Below are 27,748 nucleotides of genomic sequence, written 5' to 3'. Positions count from 1 at the left end.
GGAGGGAGATCCGCCCACTTGAAGCCGAGGAGAAGGAAGGAGGGGGAGAGTCAGCCAGAACCCAGGCTTGGGAAGCCCGCCGTGTCGCGGAGAGAGGGTTGCAGAATCAACCAGGGCTTGATTATTTCCGACCTCATCTCAGATGGCGGAGCTCCTGGCTAGCGAGAGTTCACGCTTAGAACTCGCCGAGGGACACTGTTGAGAAAGCTCCCACAGAGAAATGAAAGGGTTGTTCCTTAGGGATCGCTCTTTTTGTGACTGGGGCTTCACAGCTCGGCCTCCCCTCCATCACTCCTGCCTTCCCTCCAGTCCTACACGGCTTCCCTCCAGCACCACCACTGAATACTTATTTTCTATTATTTTTTCCCCCTGTGGTTTGTTGCCATGTCTGTGAGAAGATGAGCGGAAAGTTTGGGGAAGGAAGGATTAGGAATTAGAGAACCAGAGTTGGGGAGGCAGGGAAGGAGCCCAGTGTTTCCTACATTTTCTATTGCCTTCCAGCTCCTCCTAGCCCTTGCTGAAGGGGGGCATGGTTGGTGGGAGGGAGGCGGAGAGGAGCCCTATTTTCATTCACATACACACACACACACACACACACACACACACACACACACGGAAGGAATTCAGAGTGGACATAAAATCTAGGAGTTAGTCAAGAAGACTATCCCAGATGTCAGAGAAAATGGGCCTGGGAGTGAAGCCTCTTGACTTGGGAGGCTGTAGATCCAGTGGGAAGTGCCCCGTCTTTGGAATAGGACAGAAACAGAGCTGTGAGGTTTTGAAGAACTTGCTTAACTTAGGTATCAGTTTCTTCACCTATAACAAGGAGATAAAAAGGAGATTCCTACCTTATAGCATTGTTGTGAAGATTGGAAATAATATATATGAAGTACCTGGCACATAGTTGGCGTCCCGTAAATGGTGGCTAATAAAAATGGGTAGCTTCCCAGCAATATTTCTCTTCCTCCTTCTCCAGGAACATTATTTTTAGTATCTTGTGTCTGGTGGCCGCCAGTATGAATGATCTCAGGTGAGTTTTCCAAATCCTTGGGATTTTTTTCCCCTCATCTTCCACTTCCCTGATGCCTTCCAGCTGGACACAAACTCATTCCTAAAATATGCAGATGGAAGCTATGGTAACCATGGAGACAGGGCAGGTGGCAAGGAGAGGCAGAGACAGACAGCAGAGAGAGACGGGTTACAATTGTGACAGATAGGCAGAGAGAAGACATCAGGAGCCATTGGACAGAGACCTTCAGGCAAGATGGAAAAATAATGACAGTCTAAGAAAGATTGATTGTAAAGAGATGCAGTGAGAAAGGATGTGTTACAAGGGTCGCTCTTCTCTCTTCCCCTTTTCTCTTTCCCTCTCCCCCTCCAAGAATGTGGGGAGGAAGGCATCTGGGAATGCCCCCTGGTGTACCTAAAAATGACCCCGTATATCCATCCACTTTCCTCACACTTATCTGAGGTCTGTACCAGGGAACTGAGGTTCAAGTTTATCTGTGCTGTGTGTTCCGTTTAGGAGGAGGTGGAGTGAGGATGTACCGCTGTCTGGCTCCAGCTCCCCCTCACATGTAAACTACAAGGAGGCAACCAGATCTCTTGCTTCTCTCTGTGCAGTATGGACTCCGGCTGTGGATTCCAATCGCCTCTCTCCACCTCTCTGCACAATGTGCCATGTGCTGTGGGTAGCAGGTCAGATCTGGCGTACAGGCGCGCATAAACACATCAAACGCGGAAAATGGGGCTCTGCTCAAGGAAGAATTGGGATGGTCCCAGTCTGGATCGCGGAGGAGTCTCCTGAGGAACATTTAGGTTTGTTGGGGCTGAGGGGAGGTCGGCTCAGCAAGAGAAGTCAGGATTGGAGCCTCTAGGTTTTGAGGATTTTTGTGTGCATGGGTGGGGGAACGGTTTGGTGCCCGACGCCCCCACCCGCAGAGACCAGGCTATAAATAGCAAGGCAGAGCTCCGCCCCCCCCCCCCCCCCCCAGCTTCTCTCCTCCCGAGCCGGCGCCGTGCCCGGGGCGCACCGGGAGGAGGGACCAGGATCCGGTGCCGGGGCGCAGATACTGACACCAAGGGAATCCAGGTGCCCCTCCCCACGCCATGTGGGCCCCCGGGAACCCGGCTCCGCCACCCCGGCTGCCCCAGGGCCCTGGCCTCAGTCCTGGCCTCTTGGAGATCCTGCGGACATTCAGGTATCTATTTGGGCGCACAGCCTGGGAGGGAAAGAGCAAGGAGTGATGGGGAACATAGCAGGGGCAAAAGAAACCCCCAATTCTCCCCCCACCCGTTTTAGGTCCCAAATGCAAGCTGCTTCCCTCCCCCCACTCAATTTTTGGGGCTGTGGCAACCTAAAAGAGGTTAGGAATGGGAATTATGTGTGTGAATGTATGGGTGCATGTGTGTGGGTGGGCGGCGTTCAGCATCCTAGGAAGGGGTATTCCAAGTGCGGATAAGAAAAGGGGGATGCTGGAAAGGTCTGATAAGCCGTGGGGTGAGGGTGGGGGTGCGGTATCCCTGCGCGTGCACGTACGCATTTGCACGCGCGCTCGTCCTTCAATGCGGGTGCACCCTTCCCACCTCCTCAGGCATGCGCTGGGGGGAGGGGGCGGCTCAAAGGCATGAGTTAGAGGAAGGACTGTGTGCCGTGCCGTAGAGATCTCCCCACGCCGTATCTTTCCACCGGTGCCTCAGTTTCCCTGCCTGAATCCGTCAATAAGATCTCTCTCTTTCTCGCAGGGATTGGCTTCGCCACTGAGCCCTCAGGCTTCCGCCAGCCACCACCCCCACGCCCCTAGACACCCTCGGCGGGCCCCCGTCCCGGCTTCATTGGTGCTTTCGCCCCAGCCGCAGCTATGCTGCACACCGAGGGCCACGCTCTTCTTCGGGCCGTGGGTCAGGGTAAGCTACGCTTGGCCCGTTTGCTTCTGGAGGGAGGCGCCTACGTGAATGAGGGTGATGCCCAGGGTGAGACTGCGCTAATGGCGGCCTGTCGGGCCCGTTACGACGACCCCCAGAACAAGGCACGCATGGTACGCTACCTCCTGGAGCAAGGCGCTGACCCCAACATCGCAGACCGCCTGGGGCGCACCGCGCTCATGCACGCTTGCGCCGGGGGTGGGGGCGCCGCCGTGGCTTCGCTGCTCCTTGCCCACGGTGCAGACCCCTCAGTGCGAGATCACGCGGGCGCCTCGGCGCTTGTCCACGCCCTGGACCGCGGGGACCGTGAGACCCTTGCCACGCTGCTGGACGCCTGTAAGGCCAAGGGCACGGAGGTCATCATCATCACCACCGACACCTCTCCCTCGGGAACCAAGAAGACACGGCAGTATCTCAATTCCCCACCGTCCCCGGGGGTGGAGGACCCGGCTCCCGCTCCTCCTAGCCCGGGGGTCTGCACTTCGCCTTCGGAAATCCAACTGCAGGCTGCAGGAGGAGGAGGAGGAGGAGGTGGAGGAGGAGGAGGAGGTGGAGGAGGAGGAGGAGGTGGAGGAGGACGGGGGTTGCTGTCCCCTCGCGCTCAGGAAGAAGAGGAGAAGCGGGACGTATTCGAATTCCCTCTTCCTAAACCCCCCGATGACCCCTCCCCTTCTGAGCCGCTCCCCAAACCACCCCGTCACCCTCCAAAACCACTCAAAAGGCTCAACTCCGAGCCCTGGGGCCTAGTGGCCCCTCCTCAACCTGTCCCGCCCGCGGAAGGGAGGCCGGGGATCGAGCGCCTGACCGCCGAATTCAACGGCCTGACCCTGACCGGTCGACCCCGTCTTTCCAGACGTCACAGCACTGAAGGCCCGGAGGACCCGCCTCCGTGGGCGGAGAAAGTGACGGGTGGGGGTCCTCTCTCTCGCCGAAACACTGCGCCAGAAGCTCAGGAGTCCGGTCCCCCTGCGGGGCTGAGGCAGAAACTGAGCCGCATGGAGCCGGTGGAGCTCGATACTCCCGGGAATATTTGCCCCGACTCGCCGGAGTGCAGCCGCTTGTCCCTGGAGCGCCGCCGATACAGCGCCTCCCCGCTGACCCTCCCTCCAGCCGGCTCGGCGCCCTCGCCGCGCCAGTCCCAGGAGAGTCTGCCTGGGGCCGTCTCTCCCCTGAGCGGACGGAGGCGGAGTCCCGGGCTGCTGGAGCGGAGGGGCTCGGGGACGTTGCTCCTGGACCACATCGCGCAAACGCGGCCTGGTTTCCTGCCTCCGCTCAACGTCAGCCCCCACCCTCCCATCCCCGACATTCGCCCCCAACCCGGAGGTCGGGCGCCTTCGCTGCCCGCCCCTCCCCAGGCGGGGGCGCCAGGCTCTCCTAGGACCAAGCGCAAGTTGGTGAGGCGCCACTCGATGCAGACTGAGCAGATCCGCCTGCTAGGGGGCTTCCAGAGTCTAGGCGGGCCAGGGGAGCCAGGGCGCTGAGACGAGTGAGAGGAGTCAAGGAGGGTGGGGATCAGGACCTTGATGGGACAGGTGGGAGAACCAGCTCACACACACACCACGGACATGGGGGTCTCTTGCATGTGCTCACGGGCACGGTGCACGCACACATGGGTAAGAAAGTGTCCACAAGCACAGTACTCTTATTCACAGAGAAGGGTAAGTACTCTATTTACTGGGCATATAGACACATGCATTCATGTGCTGGTCACTTCACATGCATATGGGAATTACTTGTGTACCCATCCATAGGAATGGCACACACAGGGCCACTTGTGCTAGGGCCCCAAGTGGGTCCCAAACTCACCTGCATTTGTTCAGAAGCAGTAGGGAACCCCTACTTATGGGTAGTATCCAATCTGTTTGCCCTCCTGCAGAAGCAATCCCCTGCTTTCCATGTATGCCCTGCAACACAGCTCGTTCATGACTTTGCACACTCTGCCCTCTTCCTGAATATCCCACTCCCTTGTGTAGGTGTTGCTTCTCTCTCCAGGCCTGGCTCCTTTCACACCCTGCTTCCAGCCCTAACCACTTTTCAGGATATCTTCTTCACTTTCCTTAGGGGTTTCCTGCAGCAATCCCCAGCCTCAGTTCTGCTGCTGCCCTTCTTGCTCTCAGCTTTATTCTCAACTTCCTGCCTTTTATTCCCATCTAGCTCCCCTAACCAATCAACAGGTTGTCTCATTTTCCCAGGGAGTGGGTCATGGGCTCTACGATGCAATCTGTCTGTCTGAGCTTATGAACACCCCCACAGGTAGAAGTGGGGAGTAGCCCTAAATCACTCCTCTCTCCACTTGACATATCAAATAAATGTGTTCAGAAGTCTCTGTTTTGTCACTTCTGCCTGAGGGTGTGGGATGTGGGGAATGAGGAACAGGGATGGAGGGTGATGCTAAGCATATCTATAATGATCTAGGGGATACTTAGAGGTTACAGCCACCTTCTTTGCAGGAGACCAACAGACCAACTGTGGTTGCAGAAGAAATAGTGTCCCATGTCCTGAAGGTTTTAAGGCGTTTGGCAGACTTTCACTTGCCCAGTCTCCCCTATGTCCATCTTCAAATTCTTTAATTTAAGATTTCTCCAAAAGTATATCCTACAAAAAGTACTTCCCTCCACCATCAACACATATATCCCAGTAGATTAACTGCCCCTCTTTCAAGCTTCTTATTTTGTGACTATTCCCAGTTATTCCTTGGGGGTCTAATTTTCATCTCACTGGTGCGTTTCATCCATTTTTTTTTTTCTACTTCTGACTTTCATTTCCCCATCCTGAGCCACTGCAGGGGGGTGGATGGAGAGAAGTATAGCTTCACCTAGGTAAAAATGGCATGATGGTCTACTGACAAAGGATGTGTAGTGTGTGTGTGTGTGTGTGTGTGTGTGTGTGTGTGTGTAAGAGTAATCAGAGGAACCCAGCCTGACAGGTCATGTACAAGGGTAATTGTCTTAATCTGTCCCCTTAGGCTTCTCGGTTTTCTGATTTCTGCATATCTTCCAGTTCTTCCTCGCTCTAATGGGAGGTTAAGGGAGCGGCCCATTCCACTCTTCCTTACTGTTTCTCCCAACTTAGAATAGGTGAAGTCAGAAAATTACCTAACGATGTGTGGTATAACTAAAAGATCAAAGTATTGGGAATCAGAAGACCGATGTTTGAATCCCTCTTTGCCATCTCCTAGCTTTAATTTTGGGCAATGTATCTAGCCTCTCTGAGTGTCCGTTGCCTTATCTGTAAAATAATAAACTCTAGTTAGTCATTGTGATTAAGTAAGACACTGCACTTAAAGTGCATTGCATGGTGTCTGACGTAGAGTAAGTGTATGCTCATTAAATGTCCTTCCTTGTTTTAGCTTCCCAACCCGTTGCATGTGATCTTGGAAAGGTAGAAGTGGGGAGTAACTCCTGAGTCTTGTTTCCTCATCTACATCTATGAAATGAAATCGTTGGACAAATGATCCCTAAGAATCCTCTCACTCTGTCTACATACAATTCTCCTCAGCCTGTCATCCGGGCCTTCCCCGCACCCAAGCCTCGCCCCCGGGGTCTGACTTGCTTTCCAGGACTCCCCACAGGACTCCCAACGAAGCGCCCAGGATAAGCTTCTCCCTTAAACAGAGTATCGCTTTGTCTCTTTGCAATTGGTTGCTCAGAACCTCCGCCCTCCTCCCTAATTTGCCTATGGCGGAGTGGAGCCCTCCAGCTCCCGCCCAGTCTCTGCTGATTCGTAGAGGACCTGGCTCGTCCCCGCCCCCGCTTGACTGACGGCGGGGCTGCGGCACCGCCTCAGTCCCTGGGCTCTCGCTGGCGGGGGGTGGCTGGGACCTTCAGCTCGCCAGGCTGGCAGGGTCGGGGCCGCTGCTCCACCGGCGGACGGGATGGAGACGATGCGAGCACAGCGGCTGCAGCCCGGAGTGGGCACCAGCGGGAGGGGCACTCTGCGAGCGCTTCGACCCGGAGTGACTGGGGCCGCGGCTGCCACCGCCACACCCCCGGCAGGCCCCCCGCCCGCACCGCCGCCCCCCGCGCCGCCCCCGCCGCCCCTGCTCCTGTCCGGGGCCCCGGGGCTGCCGCTGCCCCCGGGCTCCGCCGGCAGCCCCGCGGTGCTGCGGGAGGCCGTGGAGGCCGTGGTGAGGAGCTTCGCCAAGCACACGCAGGGCTATGGCCGAGGTGAGTCTGCGGCTCTGGCCTCCTGCGGGACACCCTCTGTAGAGGAGCCTTGCTCCCATAGTCCTCTGGATCGCTTTTCCTGGCGCAGAGCCCTCACATGCATTTCCTTTTGGGGAGTTTCCTTCTGGGCTACACACACACACACACACACACACACACACACACACACACTCTCTCTCTCTCTCTCTCTCTCTCTCTCTCTCTCTCTCTCTCTCTCTCTCAGTTATACACACCTCTCCCCGCCTCCTCTTTATTGAGGTACTACTATATTCTCCAGGAACCCCTTTTTACAAATAACAACCCTCTTTTCTTCCCAACCTTTTCTCCTTCAGAAATGGAATTCTTCCTGTAGCTTAATACCTTAACATCTCTTTGCCTTTGAGGATCCGTCCCCATTGTGTAGGATCCTATCTTTTATCTCAGATCCAAGGCATTTCTCACCCTCTCAACCTTTCTTCTGTGATCTCTGCAATTCCTGCCCCCCCCCATTAATTTATCCCACCTACTTAATCTTTCTTTTTAAAGATTTTTATTTTTTAAGTCATCTCTATACCCAGCATGGAGCTGGAACTCACAACCCCCAGATCAAGAGTCACATGCTCCAATGACTGAACCAGCCAGGTGCCCCTCCATCTATCTCCTTAACCTTGACTTTTGAATTCTTTTCTTACTTACCCCTCACCCTGAAATTTCCAGTGCAGCTTCAGAATTGCTGGGGGAATTAGGTAGTGCCTTCACAAGTCACTTAAAATTGTGCTTTTAAATCTGGAACCATACCATTGAGCCCATACCAGCCTCCTGTGACTTAGTACCTCACTTTGGTGTCTTTTTAAGTACGGAGCCTCACAACTCTGGCCTCTCTGTCTGTCTGGCTCTGTTTTCCTGGCCCTTTCCCAGAAACTGAGGATAAATCCCAGGCTTTGGCTCTCTCAATGTTAAATTCTGTGGAAATGAGCCAGGCAGAAACCCTATTTCCATTAGAAATCTTCATCTTACAGATGCCTAATTTCTAGGGTTTCTGAGAAAGGGACTGTGAGGATTTTCTTTGTTGTTTTTGTTTAATCAATACAGAATTTCCTGAGTTTGAGCTCCAGATTTATAGTGTAACAAGTAACACAATATAGTGAAGGGTGTGGGATACAGAATTTAGGTCTGGAGTTTCTGAGACATCACTTTTTTCTGCTTGGTTAAATCCTGCCTCAGCTGAAAGTGACTATATCTCTAACCTTCTAGTTGAACAATAATGCAAAGAAAGGTTGCAGGGCTTTCTTTGTAGACTGTAATGCCTTTTTTCCACTTCCCTATGAAAGTGTAGTGAAAAGAGCTTACGCGGGTTTCAGAGGCAGACAAGTGTGGGTTAAATCCCAAACTAAATCTCTGTCACTTGCCAGTTATGTTTTGGGGGAAGTGACTTAACCTCACCAAGCTGCAGTTTCCTCAAGGGTTATTAGGGGGTTAAATGAGATATTGCACACCTGACACATGATGGGTACCTTAAAATGATGAATATTACCTCAAATTTATTGGTTCATATATCCTTGAAAGAACACGTCTCATTTTCTCCCATTCTTAGATTCTGTCAGTGTAGATCCAAAGATTCCTATGAAATCAGATTTTTAGATCCATTTTGCTCTATGTTGCCTAGTGATACGTTTACCATCAGTTTCCTTTGGTTCTTCAACATTTTGAACTCCTACCCTGGGGCTGGCACTCTGCTAGGTGCTGGGAATGTAAATGCATGTGCTTCTGAAATTCATCATGATGGGATATAGTTGTTTGTCTAGTTTAATTCTGAGATTTAACAGGGCCTCGTGATGGAACTGCCATCAGCTATTGTCCTGCTGCTGCTTCCAGTCTATTTGAGACCAAGGGAAGGTCTTTGCCTCTGGGCATAAGGGGCAATCACCCTAAAATGAACCCTTCCTCTTGGAAACCTACAGGCATTTATTAGAATTGTAGAGGAGTGTGCCCTCTTTCTTGTTGGTGTTACTTGGAAAGCCTCTGGTTTGGCATCTAAACTGAGAGTACTGTAAAAACTTTTTCATTTCCTTAGACAGGATGAAGAAGCAAGGGGATTTTACTGACAAAGAGCAATCAGTCAGGCTTCAGACTCCTTCTTCCAACCTCCCTACCTCCCACCACACTCCTCATTATTCCCGAGTTTCTCATTTCCAGTCTGGGTGTCCAGCCAGTACTTTGGGAGAGTTTGGCAGATAATTCAGCTTCAGGCAAGCCAACTCTCTGCCGATTTGGCTCAGAAGTCCTTCACCACATGGAATCACTTATTCTGCTTCGATTAATAGGCAAAAAAAAAAAAAAAAATAGGGTATGTACCCACATACCCTTGTGACTGATGGCCCGGTATTTGGGGCTGGCCCTATTCCCCTGAATATAATTCACCTTGATCTTTGCCCAGGCCATTATCTGATCCAGGAATGCTTTACTGTATCATCTTCAATTCATATCCTTCACCTTCTTCTTGACTGCTCCCAGATCACCTTTTCTAGTCACAGTCTTTAGATTTACCAGCATGCATGTGGGACCTCAGCATTTGTTTTAAAAACACAAAAACCAAAACAAAACTCTTCTGTTATTTCACCCATCTGTCCTATACCTCTCCCCCCCCTCCACCCTCAATCCCCACCCAAGATACACACATAACTCAGTATGCTGTAGGATTTTAATCAGCTTGTGGTGCACAGGGTTTGGAATCAGAGAACCTGGCCCTGCCAAACAGTGGCTGTGTGATCTTGGATAAATTGCTTAATCTCTCTAGGGCTCATCTGTTCCATTCACTGGACAAATATTTATTGACCACCAGATGCTGTGGTGAACAAGACAGATACTGAGTCCCTATCTTCATGGAGCTCACAGTCCACTTCACAGAGTATGTGTGAAGGTTAATGGTACAATAAGGCAGGATAGTGCACCAGAAAGAGGGTTAGCTGTGAGGCAAACATTGGTTCTAAATCCTGGTTCTGCCACTGTGGCCTGTTCCTTAACGTGTTCACTTTTTTTTTTTTTAATGTTTTTCTTTTATCAAAGTTTATTTATTTTGAGAGAGAGCACAAGCGGGGGAGGGGCAGAGAGAGAGGGAGAGAGAGAGAGAGAGAGAGAGAGAGAGAGAGAGAATCCCAAGCAGGCTTCCCACTGTTAGTGCAGAGCTGGAAGGATGTGGGACACAAACCCACTAACTGAGAGAGCAGATCGTGACCTGAGCCAAAATCAAGCGTCAGACGTTCAACAGACTGAGCCACCCAGGCGCTCCTCAAGATCTGATTTTTTAAATAAACTCTACACCCAGTGTGGGGCTCAAACTAAAAACCCCAAGATCAAGAATTGCTTGCCCTTCTGACTGAGCCAGCCAGGTGCCCCAGCTTGTTCACTGTTTGAAAAATGGGTATTATAACACTTACCTTGATAGTTTTGTGCGTATTAAATGAGGTAATGAGCATAAACCACACAGCACGCAGTTAGGATTCAATGGTGGTTGCTATTATTATGCATTTGGAAACCCTTTGAAAACTGCAGATGATGGGTGTTGGTAGCATTACCATTGCCTTTGCCCCTTTTTACGCATGGCATGTACTCCCCTTCTGATGTGGACAGCTGGCAGTCTCTAAAACTGGCATGATTGACTGAATGACCAATCACTTTCCTTGCTCTGTAACTTCTGGATTGCCCCCTTCAAACCTGTATCTTTGAAATTGTTGCTCTCCCTTGATATCACAGTATGGTTACGTGATTGGACGTTCTGCCCAGCTACTTACTCCACTACGTTGAACGAATGAATCTTGTGTGGTATTTTCTGTTTGGTCGTCATTCCTTTTCCTCAGAACCACAGCTTCTTCGCTGATAAGTGACTATGGAGTTAAAAGCCTGGGTATTTCCAATTTGGGGGATGCTGGATTAGACCTGTGTTGATTTCCTGTAGCTGTTCTAACAAATTATTTCACATCTGGGGGATTAACACAACAGGAATATATTCTCTCACAGTTCTGGAGGTGAGAAGTCCAAAATCGGTGTCAGTGGACCAAAATCAAGGTGTCAGCAGGTCTGTGCTCCCCTACCCCTACCAAAGGCTCTAGGGAAGAAACTGTGACCTTGCCTCTTCCAGCTTCTGGGGGCTGCCAGCATCCTTGGCTTGTGACAGCATCACTCTGATGTCTGCCTCTGTGTTCACACTGCCCTCTCTTCTTCTGTGCTTCATCAGTTCTCCTTCCCGAAGGACCCTTGTCATTGCATTTAGGGTCCACCCAGATAATCTGGGTTAATCACCCCATCTCAAGATCCTTAATCACATCTATAAAGTTTTTGCCACCTGAGGTGACATTCACAGGTTCTAAGGATCACAGCACGGACATCTTAGCAGGGGGCATTTTTCAGCCTACCATAGTCCTCTCCTAAAGTCACTGTCATCTTGCAATCCCTTCCTTCCAAGGAGTTTATGCACTATCGGCTATTCAGGGGCATGTTCTACAAGTTGAAAATAGGAAGCATCAGATGGGATATTGTTAACCAGCTTCCCTATCTTCAAAATAATGTGAATTAAGCTGGGCCAGCCTATTCTCGCCATCCTGTATGATCAGGGAGAATCTTCTCATTCATCTCTCAATTGTATTAGCTATTTAAAAAATGTTTATTTATTTTTGAGAGAGAGAGAGAGAGAGAGAATGTGTCCATGCACGTGCAGGAGGGGCAAAAAGAGAGGGAGACAGATGATCCAAAGTGGGCTTGGCACCGACAGCAGAGAGCCGGATGTGGGCTCAAACTCACTAACCTTGAGATCATGACTGAGCCGAAGTTGATTGCTTAACCAAATGAGCCACCCAGGCACCCCTGCATTAGCTATTTATTCGTGCTCTCTCACCACAACATTGTATTTATTTTTATGATATAAATTTTTTTCATGTAATTTCATGTGTTGTTTTAATGGTTTCACTCTGGTTTAATGATTTCACTGTATGACAGTTGTACAGTCTGTACCTCTCATCCCATTTCAACATTAATATTTTATCTCCTAAGGACCAAAACCAAAATTATTCTTTTTGTTATTGTTCAACATCATGGTACAAACACTTAAATATACCTCACTATTGGGGTGCCTGGGTGGCTCAGTCGGTTGAGTGTCCGACTTCAGCTCAGGTCATGATCTCATGGGTTTGTGAGTTCGAGCCCCATGTCACGCTCTGTGCTGACAGCTCAGAGCCTGGAGCCTGCTTTGGATTCTGTGTCTCCCTCTCTCTGCCCCTCCTCCACTCATGCTCTCTCTCTCTCTCTCTCTCTCTCTCTCTCTCTGTCTCAAAAAATGAATAAATATTTAAAAAAATTTTTTTTAAATGTACCTATCTTGGTCTTTCTTGTCTCTTTTAGTCCAGCATCCTCCAGTGACTCCTAAAAAGCAATTGTAGGTGTCAGATGTGTACGTCTTGGTCATTGCTAACCCTCGCACATCACAGTTCTTTAAGCATCCTCATGTAAACCATTAGATGCATGGTTCCTCACTGGAAATCTGATAAAACCTATGGGCGCCCTCTCCCCCACCACATACTCTACACACACACACGTGACTTCATTGTGGGTTTTAGGGAGCTTGTGAATTCCCATGAGGCTCAACCATGGACCGGGTCTTGGACCAAATTGGCATCAGGATGTCTTACACATTCAGTCTCTAGCTCTGTCACAGCTGTGTGACCTCAAGCAGGTCATTTCCCCTTCTGTGGCCTGAATTGGACTAGATCTCTGAAGTCCCTGTCAGCTCTAAAAATCAAAGAGCCTGTGAGGTGTTTCAAATGCAGATCACAGTTCATTGCTTTTCTCCCGATCGTTTAATTCTGCCCAATTTCCCATTTCATCCATTTCTGACATAAGACTCCCTATCTCCTTTGGCTTTGAATAATCGTTAAAAACTAGTTCTGCACTGTGTACCAAGAGAGATTTAACTGGATATCAGAATGGACATATGCTTTTTCATAGGATCTTCCCGTTTACAATGGTTTCCTCCCCTTTCTCTTTATTTCAATATTCTCCCTGTTGTTTGCATGTCAGGAGAGCTGTCACCCAACGCATTGTGCTAAATTGTCTCAAAGAGGGAACTGGGGCTGAAAAGATCTCAATGGAAAGAACAAAGATGGCTAAGCTTTCTGGGCAGCAGTGACCTCTGAAGAGCCCTGCCAAAACTAAGGGTGGGAAAGACAGAGTTTCCTTTTAATGCTGCCTTTTAATGGAAGAATGAACATTCTAAAAAGTCAGTTAAATATAGGGTGTTAGGAAAGAGCTTGCGCGGCTTTCAAGCTCTGGCTGGTGCAGGGAGTGCTTGCTTCAGTTGCAGAGCAGGGAAATACCAGTTATTACTGGCCACTAGGTTTGAGACACCTCGCTGGCTGGGGATTTGTATTATTCACCTTTGCGTCCCTAATGCTTAGAATAGAGAGCTATGTACATATTAAGTGCTCACACTTTCTGCCTAATGTGTGTGTGGCAGCCATGAAAATGTGCTATTCATATCTTCTGCTGCAGGGGCATAACTGACTGGCAGCCTTAAGCTGCTGTCCCCTCTGTGTCCATCACCTCATGTGCACTGAGGCCACACATCCTGCAGGCTGCCCTCAGTCAGTGACCGAGCCCAGCAGGGGCACTAACTCAGGCACATGTTGGTACAATGTGGGATTTCTCTGGCTTGGGGACTTCCCACTGGCCTGGCCAAACCTTTCTTGGAAATGCACTGCCAGCTGCAACTCTCATATCCAGACCTTCTTTCCCACCCCCCTTCCATAGCTGTCAGACCTTCAATCTGGGTCTGAAGCCTCTCCCTTCTCCTACTTCCTTTCCAATAAATCCCTTGCATGTTTATCCCATCTTGGTGTCTTCTCCTCGGCAGACCTAAACTAACACAATATAAAAGAATGAATGAGTCCTTGTAACTGAGAGTAGAGAGTGGTCATGTTGGAAGATATTGAAGAAGGCATTTGATCATTTATTATTATGAGGCTTTTGTTAAAGCCACTTGTAATGTCTGGAACCCTAAAGTCAAAGTGATTCTTTCCAAAGGAAAACTGATCTCATCCTTCCTTCTGTCTTAAGCCCTTCAGTGGCTTCCCACTGCTGTTAAGACAAAGCCATTACTCTAGTGTGGCCTGCAAGGTCCACTTTGGTCTGGTTCCTGCTTCCTTTTGCAATCTTATCTTGCACGACCCTTTCCCTTGCTCTCACTTTTTGAGCCACACTGTTCCCTTTATTTGCTGTCTTCTCTGCTGCTACAGACCCTTTGTGTGTGTTATTCCTTCTGTTCAGAACTCTTTCTCTTACCTTTTTGCCTAGTGAATTCATACTCATATCTGCACTTAAATATCACCTTGGCTGGGTAGCTTTCTTTGGCCTTCTCCATGAGGTCAGAAGTCCCTATGACCTTTCCCATCTACCAGACTCCTTTATAGCACTGATCACAGTTGCGATTTTTCATTTGCTTGAGATATCTGGTTAATCTCTTTCTCTCCCTCTTTTTTTTTTTTAACGTTTATTTATTGAGACACAGAGAGAGACAGAGCATGAGCATGGGAGGGGCAGAGAGAGGAGGAGACACGGAATACGAAGCAGGCTCCAGGCTCTGAGCTATCAGCACAGAACCCGACACGGGGCTTGAACTCACAAACCACGAGATCATGACCTGAGCCGAAGTCAGACGCTTAACTGACTGAGCCACCCAGGCACCCCCTCCCTCTTTGTTTTATTATTATTTTTAATGGACGGGGTTTTTAATTTTTTTTAAGTTTACTTATTTAAGAGAGAGAGCATGCGCATGTGCAAGCGAGCACACAAGCAGGGGAGGTGGGGAGGGGCAGAGAGAGGATCCCAATCAGGCTCCACACTGTCAGGAGCCTGATGTGGGGCTGGATCCCATGAATCATGAGACCGTGACCTGAGCCGAAATCAAGAGTTGGATGCTTAACTAACTGAGCGACTGAGGCACCCCTCTCACTTCTTCTTTAGGTTGTAAACTGCATAAGGAAGAGGAACAGGTATGGTTTTGTTCACTATTGTAGCCTAGCATCCAGCACATAGTCTAACACAGAGTAGGTTCTCCATACATATTTGTGCAATGATTTTGCCCAATTATGGGGGGATGAGGGGAACTATTCTGGAACACAGTCTTGAGTCTGGGGTTTGATTTTACCCTAATACATTAGCTGGCTACTATTTGCTAGAAGTGGCAGAAGTCAAGAGACTTCTGGGTCAGAGACAAAGGACTTTATTGCTCATAATACAACAGGTAGCATAAGCATCAGATTTGTTTGCATCAGTTCCCCTTGCCTCCCAAGTCTGACGTGAAGGGCTCAGGTGGATGCTTGCACAGGCCATAGGTCACATTACAGAAGAAGAATGCTGAGCTGCGGGAACCTGCCATGTCATCGTAGGCAGTAAGCAGGCTTGTTCTTTGTCCCAGAGGGAGACGTTACCTCATCCCTTGGGTTTCTTGCTGCAAACACAATCCTGAGAAATGGCCCAAGTAAAGAGCAGCCAAGTCCTTGAAATCTTGGCATACCCAGCAAGCTGGAAAGGACCACAAGAGACCTGTGAAGGAGAGTCTCCCAATATACAGTTCCTCCAAAAACCACTTAAACCTAGGGAAATCCTCAGAAGAGAAATTCATGCTCAAACACACACACACACACACACACACACACACACACACACACACACACACACACTGTGTGTGTGTGTGTGTGTGTGTGTGTGTGTGTGTGTGTGTATAACATATAAAATTCCAAGATGGAAAAGGAATCTGGCTATGGGTTTGCTCACCAGAAGCACAGGTTTGAGAATGGCTAGAAGGACCACATTTCCTTGAGTGGCAGTATCACATGAGGTTTAGGAACATTGACTCTGGAACCAAGACAGCGTGGGTTTGAATTCTTGCTCTGCTATTTTCTCGCTATTATACCCTTGGGCAAGTCATTTAACTTCTCTATGTCTCATTTCACTCATCTGTAAAATGGGGATAATAGAAGTACCTGCCTCATAAGGTTTTTGTGATTAAATAGGTAAAGCACTTAAGGCAGTGCATGACACACAGGAAGCATTCAGTAAACGCACTTCTCGTGCTGGTGTTTATTACTCTAGGCCACCTGACCAATTGTGGAATGATTACTTGCACTTCATCAGGTGGGGATAATGGTCTGCTGACCTGGAAACTCTGCCTCCAATATTTAAGTTATTCTGCTTTGGTGTTAGGACTAACCAAAATGTGAACTAGAGAGGTGGTGTAGGAGGCCAGGCATCCTCTGGTCTTCCTGTGCAAATGCCTTAATCAGAGTCTAGGTTTAGAAGTTTAAATGCTTTTAAGCGGTAAGGAGCTAGGGCAGGTCAGACCCTTCATGTCAGTATAGGATACAGATACTGTATGGAAGCACAGAACTACTTTCGAGGTGTTCTCATTGCTGAACTTAACTGCTTCTCTTTTGCAGTGAATGTGGTGGAGGCACTTCAGGAATTCTGGCAGATGAAGCAGTCCCGTGGGGCAGACTTGAAGAACGGGGCTCTGGTGGTTTATGAAATGGTTCCCTCCAACAGCCCTCCTTATGTCTGCTACGTCACTCTGCCCGGGGGAAGTTGCTTTGGGAGCTTCCAGGTAAGAGTTCCAAGGTGGCAGTAGCAAGGAGAAATGCTTAGGTGCTAGTGGTGGTTTTCTCCATCACTTTGGCCATTAAATCTCTGTCAGAAATCACATATTTGAGGACCTGAAACCAATTCTGGGCAGATCATTCTGATCAGCATCTGAGGCTCATTTAACTACAAAAGAGCCTCAGTGGCTTTTCTTTCAGCCTACGAAAACTCACACCCACTTTGAATTTGAGCAGTTATGAATGCGCCCTTAGTATATCCAGACTACCAGCACCTGCCCCATGTTCTAATCTGTCCAACTTCCTGCCATCTCTTTTTGAGAACACAGAGTAATATTCCTTATCCCAGTACTTTTTCATAGGCAAATTACTCAAGAAAGCAATGTTTGTGTTCTTTAAGAGGCCAAAGTGGAGGGATTATGTGTGGTGGAAATAGTCTTCATCTAAGAATTAGAAGATCCAAATTCTCATCCCCCCTGCCCGCCCCCCCCCCTTCCCGCCGCCAGCAGGGCAAGTCAGGTAAATTCTCTGGGCCTCAGTTTCCCCATCTATAAGATGAAGGAGATAGGTTAGATTATTTCTAAAGTCTTTTTAGTGCTAGCATTCTACAATTATACAAAAGAGCTGTGATATATGATGATGGAGACTGGTTGTTATTATAGGGCAAGAAGAAATTTGACTAGTGTGAATGTTATCATCAAAGATGGATTTTTTACATCGACCATAGGAAGGTAGCCTTCTGAGATGTCAATATAGAGTCTGAATAGGAATTTAGAGAAGATAATAGACATTTTGTTCTGTTCATAACCCTTAGACAAAGGTATAACCCCTGCTATGTGCCACCTTGAACTTCCCTTATCATGTTACTTATCATGACATATCATAATTATTTCACCTAGTGGATTATGCTCCATGGGGGTAGAGATTATGTCTGTCTTCTTTCTCAGTCAGTTTTAGATCTTTACCACCCACTCAGCACACAGCAAAGAGTAGACATTTAATAAATCTGTGGCATGAAACAGGGCCATTGCAGTTCAGTTCCTGCCTCAAACAGAAAAGTCCTGAAGAGGCTTCATTTCAAATAAGGTGACTAATTTTTTTCCCCTCAGAACCCCAACAATTTCAGAGAAATAAATATATGCTCAGGACGACTAATGTTTCTTCTTTCTCTCCTAGAGAATAAGGTCTCCCCTTCCTTCTCTCACCTCATCTTATTGTTAAATAAAGATTTGATAATTTTATGGTGATGCCCATAATTGGATCATTACAGTCATTTGATTTCTGTTATTTCCCCCCAAAGAACAGTACTATCTATCTTGGCCTGTTTTAGCTTGTGTCTTCTATACCCACTTTGGCAGGTGAAATTTCTCCTGGTGGTTTTCTTCATGGATGGATGATCTTTCAGGAACAATACCATACTATAGAATGAGCAGCAGCCTAGTGAACAGAGAAGTAGGAATGGAGAAATTGCAGAAGACAACTTAGGGTTAATGTACCAAGCTCCATATTCTGTCTCAGAGACACCTGTCAGCTAAAGAAAATCGGGAGTTATTGATATTAAGGTGGTTAAGTAGTGAACATATCCTGGTCTACTTTTAAAAGCCATAACATTACTTTCTTCCTTTCCTCTGACCCTAATCATAAATGACAGGAGACACAGGCCTTTGAGGCAGCCAGTGATGATGAATTATATAAACAAATACTATGGGGATTTGAGGTTGAGTGATTTAAGACTTCTGAAAATCAGCCTTGGGCTATGATACCTATGTTGGAGACAATGTAAAAAACATGAATTAACTTTTAATATTTTCTTGCTTTGTTCAGGTCAGCTTTCCTTCTCCTTGCTACCCCTCTCCTCCTTGCTTCCCCTGGGGGGAAAAAGACTACACATTCCTTCTTCAGACCTTGGGCTCTGCTCAGGGATAGCTCATTGACTCACTGCGTTATTGGGGGAACTGCCTGCTCACAGCCAAAAGTGAAGTCCAAGAATCCTGGATGGGCGCTTCTGGTAGAGACTAGAGGCCTCCTGTGCAGAAGCAACCTAGAGAAGACCTATTCTATGCCTAGCTTATCTAGAGGGATGAAAAGAAATCTTGCCTGTGCATGGAACAGGAGAGCAAGATACAAATTTCTAACAGGGGCCAGATTCTGGCTTTTGAGTAATTAATTCTGTTGACAGTTGAAACGGGCGTATTTTTTATATCCAGTGGTTATATGCTGACTTCAGCAGCCTTCCTCATTCTGCATTCAATTTGGTATGAGCTATAGCCGTCTCCAGTTCCTTAATGACTTCAGGATGTTGAATCAAAATTATGTTTCCAAATGCCTCAACCATTTTACAAAACAAACTTTGGAGGGTGTACTGCACAAACTGATTTTTCCAAAGACTACCCAAGTGTCTTCTATCCTAATGTTTCCCTCCCACTGTTCCTTCCTTTCTCTCTCAGACACACATATATACATATTTTCTCTCTCTCTGTCCTGCCTAGTTTTGCCCCACAAAAGCTGAGGCCCGGCGGAGTGCTGCAAAGATTGCACTGATGAATTCTGTGTTTAATGAACACCCTTCCCGAAGAATCACTGATGAGTTCATTGAGAAGAGTGTCTCTGAGGCCCTGGCATCTTTCAATGTAAGTTACAGGGAGTTCAAAGAAAAGAAAGTGGGGGATGGGAGAACTGGCTGGCTGGGAAGTCTTGTAAATCACTGGGAATCAGAGCGGGATTTCTTTTCTTTCCTGTATAGACAGGAATTTATTTTCTGTCGATCTTGCATATTACATGCTCCCTATGTCTCAATCACTGATTCTATGTGTATGTTTATGTTTTTGTTGGTATTTTGCCTCTTTCATTGTATCTCTTTGGTATCTAGAAACCTTTAATTCAAGATTTGTGGAATTTTAGAGATATTTCAAAATAAAACCTGAGCTTGAATTTTGCTTTTCCCAATTTTGGTTTAAGACCTTACTCCCTTCTTACTTCACTGTTCTTTTTTTTTTTTTTTTTTTTTTTTTTTAATTTTTATGACTTTTCTTATTGCCATTCATCTCTGTGACCTCTCCTATTAATAAAGAACACTTTATAATACAGTGTCTTAGTTTTTATTTTTTTCCTTTCCACGAATGGGGTGGGTAATTTTTTTACTCTCTTTCAAAAGAATGTTCCTTCAAATGATGATGATGATGATGATGATAATCACAGCTAATCCTAATTGAGTATTTACTTTGTGTCAGGGACTGTTCCAGGGGATTTATGTGTATTTTATGTCATTTGATCATCACCATAATGCTCTGAGATATAAGAACTATTAGTACCCCTGTTTTACAGATAAGGAAACTAAAAACATAGAAGTGAAATTTTGCCTGAAGGGATGTAGCTAGAAAGTGGTAGAGCCAAGACTGGAACCCAAGTTGACTCAGAATTTTCTAGCTTAGGTGTGCATCCTGGAAATGAACACTGCCTTCTCTCTTCCTTCCCGCAAGTTCACTGATAGGGTGATAGGGTGAAAGTCTGACCAATTTTCTGTTTCTGTTCTCTTTGAAGTTAAGATGTAATTACATATACTAAACCACTTCAGTTATCTGTTTGTGTATTTATTAGTGTTGAACACTTTAGATAATAAGTTGGTTTCCCTCTGTTACCCATCTGATTTCCTCCCATTTCTCTTTGCCCTGGTCAGAAGTATCTACAAGGAATAAAAACAATTTTTTATATTGATCAAAGCCAATTAAATTAAGAAAGTACACTTATCACTCTTAAGTCACCTAATATATTATAAAGTGAAACACTGGTTTGGATTATAGAAAGCAATGCTTATAAGCATGGACTCTGAATTCATCATTTTGAAATTATGGTTCTACTAGCTATGTGGCTTTGAGCAAGTTACTTAATCTAAGTCTCAATTTCCTCATCTGTAACAATTATACCTGTAGGATTACTGGATAGAAGAGAATATATTTAAGCACTTAGCACGTGTTACCTGTTTTGATGCCTTTGGATGCAAGTAATAGAAAAATCTTACTTCAAACTGACTTAAGGGAATACACCAAGAAAGGAAATTTACTCTCTAACATGACAGGAAGTCCAGAAGTAGAGAAGATTTCAAGGCTGGTTGATTCCATGGATCAAGAATGTCATCATCTACTAGCCAAATTCTTTCCATCTCTCCATTCAGCCATCCTCTAGATACTGTCTTTGTCCTTGAGCTGGCTCCCTTCAGATGCAAGGGTGCAAGATGACTACAGAATTTCAGATATTAAATACAGATGTAACCATATTCAAAGACAGAAAGACACCATCTTTCTTTCTCTCTTTCTTTCTTAAGTAGGTAGGCTCCACACCCAATGTGGGGCTTGAACTCAAGACCCTGAGATTGAGTTGCATGCTCTACCAACTGAGCCAGTCAGGTGCCCTGAGACCTTCTTTTAGTACCTCTTTAGTAGTAAGGAATCTTCTCCCAGAAACCCGCCAGTAGACCTCCCTTCTACTTCCTAATGGCCAGAATTCCCACCTTAAAACCAATTACAAGCAAAATGGGTTAGGATTTACCCACTGAAATTAGAGGATAAAATCACTCTTCCCTGAGGGAGATACATGGGGAGATGGTAGGTAGTAGAACAAGATTAAGGTTCTATAGTAAGGAAGAAGGAAACAGATGTCGGCTAAGTCACCAGCAGTGTCTACTACAAAGTGTTTAGGAAACAAATTGTTTTTATTCTCTGCCAATATTTCTATTTGCCTAACCCCTCAAAACTGAGAATTTAATAGATTGCTCATTAATTTCCCAGTGGAATTGCCATACTCCAAATCACATTGATTTCAGGGCACCTGGGTGGCTCAGTCAGTTGGGGGTCTGACTTCGGTTCAGGTCATGATCTCATGGCTTGTGAGTTCGAGCCCTGCCTCGGGCTCTGTGCTGACAGTTCAGAGCCTGGAGCCTGCTTCAGATTCTGTGTCTCCCTCTCTTTCTCTGCCCCTCCGCTGCTCATGCTCTGTCCAAGAGCAAGGCCTGGGATAGATGGGCTCCTCTGCCCGCAGCTTCTTCTGTTGTTGGCTGTACAGAGATAATCATTACTTTCTATGTACTATATCATGGAAAACTCTGGAGGTACTGAATAAGGTACCATATTGAATGATTATAGGCAACCATGAAACAAGTTAATTGCTTCAGGGCCCTAAATGCTAATAGTGAAGGTTACCTTTTTCCTTCCTCTCTGTAGCTTTTCTTTTTTAAATCCAAATTTTGTGTTCTTTGCTTCACCATGAAGATTAACTACTGGTTGGCATGATGCTTCTCATAAGCCACAAAATAATATGGGTTGATCTTGTGTGACTTCTTGTTGATTCTAGCAGAGTGAAAACAAATAAGCCAGCACATATGGTATACTTACTAAGCACATGGAATTATTATAATACATATACAGTACAGCCCCATGGAGAAGTGCCCCATAATAAACTGAATTTGGATATAACTTGACTGGCTCCTCACTTCTACCTAGTCCCCTTTCTCAAAGAGAGCAGAATCTTGGGAGGCGTGGAGCAGGGATGGTGGTGCAGAATGGGCTAGAAAGATCAGGCAACTTGTCAGGAAGTAGAAGGAGAAAGTTGGGTCCCTGTGTTCCCAGAAGTCTCCTGGTTTTATTTTCCTAGATCAGGCTGACAAAAAGGTCACCAAAAAAAAAAAAATAGCAGCTGCCCTTATTTTGGAAGTCCCAGCCAGCCCCAGAGTCTGGAATTATCCCCAGTAATACTAAACCGCCATCAAGTACCACTAAACCAAAGCCAGTACCAGAATGGATTTGGATTGTGTAACTGGATACCAAGTCTAGTATAATAATGTACCACATTTTATATAATTGGAGTTTTAAAACCACATTTATCCCTTTTTAAATAATTTCTTATTTAATTCTCAAAACAATCTTAGGAGATAGATCTGTGATTATTCCCATTTTACAGATGAGGAAACAGGAACAGAGAGGTTAAATGACTTCCCCAAGGCCTCAAGATTAGTAGGAGATCCAGTCTATACCGTATTGTTTGTTTGCATAGGCAATGAATCTTAGTTCTATCCCCACAGGGTCATGTAACCACTGGAACACACAAGCCAAATGTCTAAGAGGCTAAACTGCTACCCAGAATTTACTATGCTTTATGGCTCCTACTGTTTCCCTTGAAAATGCATTTGCCCAATTATCCTCTAGGCTAGTCCAATCCTGTGTGTTGGACTCATTCTGTTATTTTGGCTAAATCGGGGTTCTTCTCTATGTTTCAGTGTTCCCTCTTTGTAAGATAGGGAAAATCAGATTGACCTCTGTCACTTGAGTTAATATGTGTGATGACTTTGGAGTCTTCTAGGTCTATGCTGACCAGCAGAATAGCCACCAGCCACATGTAGCTGTTAAACACCTGATATGTGGCTAGTATGAATCGAGATGTGCTGTAAATGTGGAAGAGACTTCAGATTTTGAAACCCTGGTATAAGAAAAAGAATGTAAAAATTTCATGAAAACTTTGTATGCTAAGTATAGCTAAATTATATTTTGAATATATTAGCTTAAATAAAACATGCTACTTACATTAATTTTACCTGTTTATTTTTACTTTAACGTGGCAACTAGAAAATGTTACATTAGATTGGGGGCTTGCATTATATTTCTACAGGACAGTGCTGCTTGAGGTGATAATCCTGATTGAAAATCTATTTGTCTTTTCCTTTCCTCTGTTACAGGGCAACAGGGAGGAAGCTGACAACCCAAACACAGGGATTGGTGCCTTCCGATTCATGCTGGAATCCAACAAGGGCAAGTCAATGTTGGAGTTCCAGGTACTATGGCTCTCATAACATGGATCAACCTGCATTTATATTATATTATATTATATTATATTATATTATATTATATTAATTATATTTCCTTCTAATCCCTAACTCATTGATCATCAGTTGGAAGGGAAGGGAGAGAAGGTTAGAATATTTTTCAATATATAAATACCTTCCTTCCCTGAAGGGCACATCAGAGTTGGTATAAGAGATGCTTACGTAAATACATTCTGTAAAAGGTCCCCCATGTAATTGTGATGCAAACCCTCAATATAAATCACTGTTCTGGCACTTCATGTCTTCTTCCTCCAGGAACTAATGACAGTTTTTCAGCTGCTGCACTGGAATGGCAGCCTTAAGGCCATGAGGGAGAGACAGTGCTCTCGGCAGGTAAGAGACCCTGTCTGTGAGAGGAGTCTTGCAGAAGGACTATTTCGAGGTGGCTGTTATGTTAGACATAAGCAGGCCTATAGTTACCAGGTTGTGAATCCTGAAAGCCTCAAAGTACCCTCTTCATTCCTAACATTTTTCCTATTTAGATCTTAACTGTAGCTCTTTTGCCTGCCTTGCTTCCCCCACGGGGAAGTTTCCCTTAAGAATCTCCTTAAAGGACTTACGTGCTGACTTCAGTTAGGACTCCAAGGCTAAGAGTTCCTCATCCCATTGGGTCCATTTGGTATGAACCTTGACTTTGTCAGTAACCTTCATTTTCCTTTCCCCTTGCAGGAAGTGTTGGCTCATTATTCACACCGGGCCCTGGATGATGATATTCGCCATCAAATGGCATTGGACTGGGTGAGCCGGGAGCAGAGTGTGCCAGGGGCACTGTCTAGAGAGCTGGCCTCTACTGAGCGGGAGCTGGACGAAGCTCGGCTGGCAGGCAAGGAGCTGCGCTTCCACAAGGAGAAGAAAGATATTCTCCTGCTGGCCGCTGGGCAGTTGGGCAATATGCATTCCTCCAACTGCTAGGCGTCCATGCACATACTCCCCATCCTCTCCAGGCTCTTTTTGATAATGTCTTTTCTAAGACTTAGTATGATTTCTGTACATACTTTCTCAATTTTATACTTTAAAATATAGATATATATATGTATATGTATAAATTCTACACTCAGATCCCAATTTGCTGAGAGATCCCTTTTCTTCTAGTTTTTGGATGTAGTTTCCTTTGAAACATCCCCATTCCACTTTGTAAAAAGAGCAGGCTGTCTTCAGAGCTTTGTTGGTGCTTATACTCCCAGCTCTGTGTAGTCATTTCAATAGCACAAAATGATTGACAAAGTGTTCTTATAATCTAACAGGCAGTTTGAATAAGGTCTGTGTGCCCCACCCTCACCCTCAACCTCATTCCTGCTTTCTCTTGGACTCCAAACAGGGTACGAGTATGAAGGCTTTGGCTTGAGTTTATCTTGAGTTGGGCCTACTTAGTACTGAGCTGTTCCTCCAGTGACTAGACATTTCCTTGCCTAGACTCCCACCAACCGCTTCCCGCCACTCCCTTACTCCTCCTCTGCCTCCAAGTGGTACTTCATTTTGAGACTTCCTTTATTAATTTGGAAGGAAGTAGACAGCTGCTTTCTCATTGTTCAAATTATTCCTGAGAAACTTCCCAGGAAGAAGAGAGGAATTATAAACACAAAACTAGGTGTTTATCACCTAAGTTGCTTCTGGGGCATAGATACCATACTAGCTTCCCGGGTGTGTTCTTGCTCCAGAAGGGATCAGCATTGAAGCCTCTTCCAATATTCCCTCTTCACTCCTCTCTGCTCACCCAGCTTCACTGAGCCCTGTGTTTAAACCTTCCTGTCTGCAGAAATGGGTAGGAGGGAAAACATATTTCCCAACTCTGTCTCTTCCCTTCATGTTGCTCTTTGGAAACATTATTTGTCCTCTTTGGTGAGGGCCGTGTTCCTCTCTCTCCCACAAAGTTGCTGCTGTTTGCTACCTTTGATGTCCATAGATTCACAGTTGTTTTCTCTCTTTTCTTTCCTCTTCTTCCACGTTGGTTATTAGGGCAGGAGTTGATCAAGAAAATTAGTTGCAACTGGCATTATGGCACTTCCTAACTGGAACCCTGGGGAGACTGCGGGAGGGAAAAGAGACTACATGATCAACTGTGTTTTTAAGACTCTCCGCCTCCCACCCCCAATCTCTCTCCTGGGTGAAATAGGGGAGAAATGTCTGGAGTACAGCTAAAGCATTCCTCTTTGGGAGAATTTTTTATAGGTCTCTCAAAGATGTGTTTTCCCTTTGTTTCTATAAACTCCTTTATACTATATTATAGTTCAGTGCACTTTCTAAAATGTGCTTGGGACGTTTCCTGTTTCTGCAAAATTGGGCTTTCCATTCTATGATTATACACTTTGTTTTTAGAAATAGGTTAGGAAATAGGCCACAATTTGCTCTTTTGGATCAGACAGGGATAAGATGAAAATCAGCTTTTTTGCTTTTGAAATCATCTTGGTGATCAGTACATATGGGATCAGTGGTAAGGAATCTAGCAACTGTTTTAGTGCTTGAAAGGGACCTCCTGGAATTCTCCAAGTCCCATCTCTGTATACCACGAAGCACATGTAGGGTAGGAGTAGAGGCTCCTATGTTAAATAACAGGTATGTCTACCCAGTTTTTATTGATATTTATAATCCAGACATCATAAACCCTCATTTCTCCTATGCTCCTTTCTCTGAGAAGTGCGAAGGGGTGTGAGTTGTGGGAAGAACTTCTCCTTTGCACCTCCTGGATTATTTTTCTCAAGTAACAACCAGTTAAGATCCCAAAGAACTGGAGAAAAATTGTTCCCTGATCTGTCCACTTTCATTGTTAAAGATTTTACTTATCTTTTTACTACTTTCTATGTATTTTCTATGTATAATTTTATACAATTAAAAATAGATTTTTGTCTAGTGAGCCAGATTGACTCTTTCTTAAGACATATGTATCAGAGGAGCTCTAAAACGACCCTTTCTTTTATAAACAGACTAAAAGATAATTTTGATTAGTATTTTTTGGGTGGCAGAAATAAGATTGTACTGTTGGGGGAAGGCATTCTGCTTCCCCTTCAGACATTTGAGGAACCTGGATTTTGTCACTGACCCTTTCTTTTCAAGCTCTACCCATTTCCACTAGCGAACTCACTCACCATGGTGACTTCAACTCTATCTTATACACCATTCTCAATCTCTTTCACCCTTTTGAGCTTTTACATCTTTATTTCCATGACATCACCAACTGAATTTATCTTATTTTTAAAAATTTTTAAATGTTTATTTATTTTTGAAAGAGAGAGAGAGAGCAAGCAGGGGAGGGGCAGAGAGAGAGGGAGACACAGAATCCGAAGCAGGCTCCAGGCTCCGAGCTGTCAGCACAGAGCTGCATGTGGAGCTTGAACTCACAAGCAGTGAGATCATGACCTGAGCTGAAGTCGGTCGCTCAACCGACTGAGCCACCCAGGTGCCCCTCACCACCTGAATTTATGACACAAGCTCTCTGAAGTCACATATTCAAAATAAAAGCCATTTCATACATGCTCTTCTTTGACTCCCCAAATCTGTTATTAGGATTATTATCTACCCAGTTACTTAAATTAGAACCTTAGGTCCATTCTTTACCATGATCTAATCAGTCACTTGCTGTTGAGTTTACCTCCTATATAAACTTCCTAATCTGTCTTGTCCATATCCACTGCCTTAGTTCAGTCCTTTATCATCTCTGGGCTGGACCACTGCAATAGCTTCCTTACCAGCCTCTGCCTTCATTCTTAACATCCTCTCAACTACTGTCAGATTTCTTTCTAAAATACTTAGGAGTGCACCACTACCTTGCTTAAACCATCACTTAGCTATCCTTGTCCTTAACAGCATTCCCCGAAGTTTTATATGGGAACCCTTGGTATTACCTGAGATGATTTTAGGTGGTAGAGGGGCAAACATTTTTCATTTTTACTTATTTGATATTTTAATCTGAAACTGTAGTAGAAAAAAATACAGATTTTACATTTATGGCAGTGATATTTAAATTTAGTGCAAATTTGTTTAATTAAAAAGTCAGTCTACATAAGGAGAGACACTAATCAAGAAACAGCATGGGGGCTATTTACAGTTGTGAAAAATCATGAACACTCAAATACTTGAAGTACAGAAATTCTTGCCTACGGGATAAAATTTCAATATCCTTAGCATGGCATACATTTTGGCCCTAACCTGTACTTCTGGCTTTATTTCCT

The 27,748-nt window shown here is 45.7% G+C and overlaps 2 protein-coding genes and 1 long non-coding RNA gene across 5 annotated transcripts; 2 read left to right on the top strand and 1 right to left on the bottom strand.

Moving 5' to 3' along the window:
• Positions 1 to 3: 3 nt before the first annotated feature.
• LOC147578309 (uncharacterized) lies at positions 4 to 3,473 on the bottom strand. The gene is made up of 3 exons (XR_015255061.1): positions 3,048 to 3,473; positions 1,610 to 1,803; positions 4 to 1,111 (listed from the first exon to the last, which is right to left on the bottom strand). It is a non-coding gene; the product is annotated as an uncharacterized LOC147578309 (long non-coding RNA).
• ANKRD34A (ankyrin repeat domain 34A) lies at positions 1,724 to 5,249 on the top strand. Of its 3 annotated transcripts, none has more exons than XM_086718045.1 (3): positions 1,724 to 1,818; positions 2,303 to 2,366; positions 2,746 to 5,249. In XM_086718045.1, exon 3 carries the CDS (start codon positions 2,862 to 2,864, stop codon positions 4,404 to 4,406), a length of 1,545 nt encoding a protein of 514 aa, XP_086574171.1. In that variant the 5' UTR covers positions 1,724 to 1,818; positions 2,303 to 2,366; positions 2,746 to 2,861; the 3' UTR covers positions 4,407 to 5,249. The 3 variants fall into 3 exon arrangements, with proteins under 3 accessions (XP_086574171.1, XP_086574170.1, XP_086574169.1); XM_086718044.1 differs by lacking the exon at positions 1,724 to 1,818 and adding an exon at positions 1,999 to 2,201; XM_086718043.1 differs by lacking the exons at positions 1,724 to 1,818; positions 2,303 to 2,366 and adding an exon at positions 1,999 to 2,201.
• A 1,445-nt stretch (positions 5,250 to 6,694) lies between these two features.
• Positions 6,695 to 26,433, top strand: LIX1L (limb and CNS expressed 1 like). The gene is made up of 6 exons (XM_086718046.1): positions 6,695 to 7,091; positions 16,556 to 16,719; positions 19,201 to 19,341; positions 23,436 to 23,531; positions 23,838 to 23,915; positions 24,252 to 26,433. The coding sequence occupies exons 1-6, from the start codon at positions 6,800 to 6,802 to the stop codon at positions 24,492 to 24,494; spliced, it is 1,014 nt and encodes a 337-aa protein (XP_086574172.1). The 5' UTR covers positions 6,695 to 6,799; the 3' UTR covers positions 24,495 to 26,433.
• Positions 26,434 to 27,748: the final 1,315 nt, after the last annotated feature.

Source organism: Puma concolor, chromosome C1 (assembly GCF_028749965.1).
Source record: "Puma concolor isolate L17-30 chromosome C1, mPumCon1.1.hap2, whole genome shotgun sequence".
Taxonomy (NCBI): Eukaryota; Metazoa; Chordata; class Mammalia; order Carnivora; family Felidae; genus Puma; species Puma concolor.
Note: the sequence above shows the minus strand (reverse complement) of the source record. Positions and strands in the feature narration are given on the sequence as shown.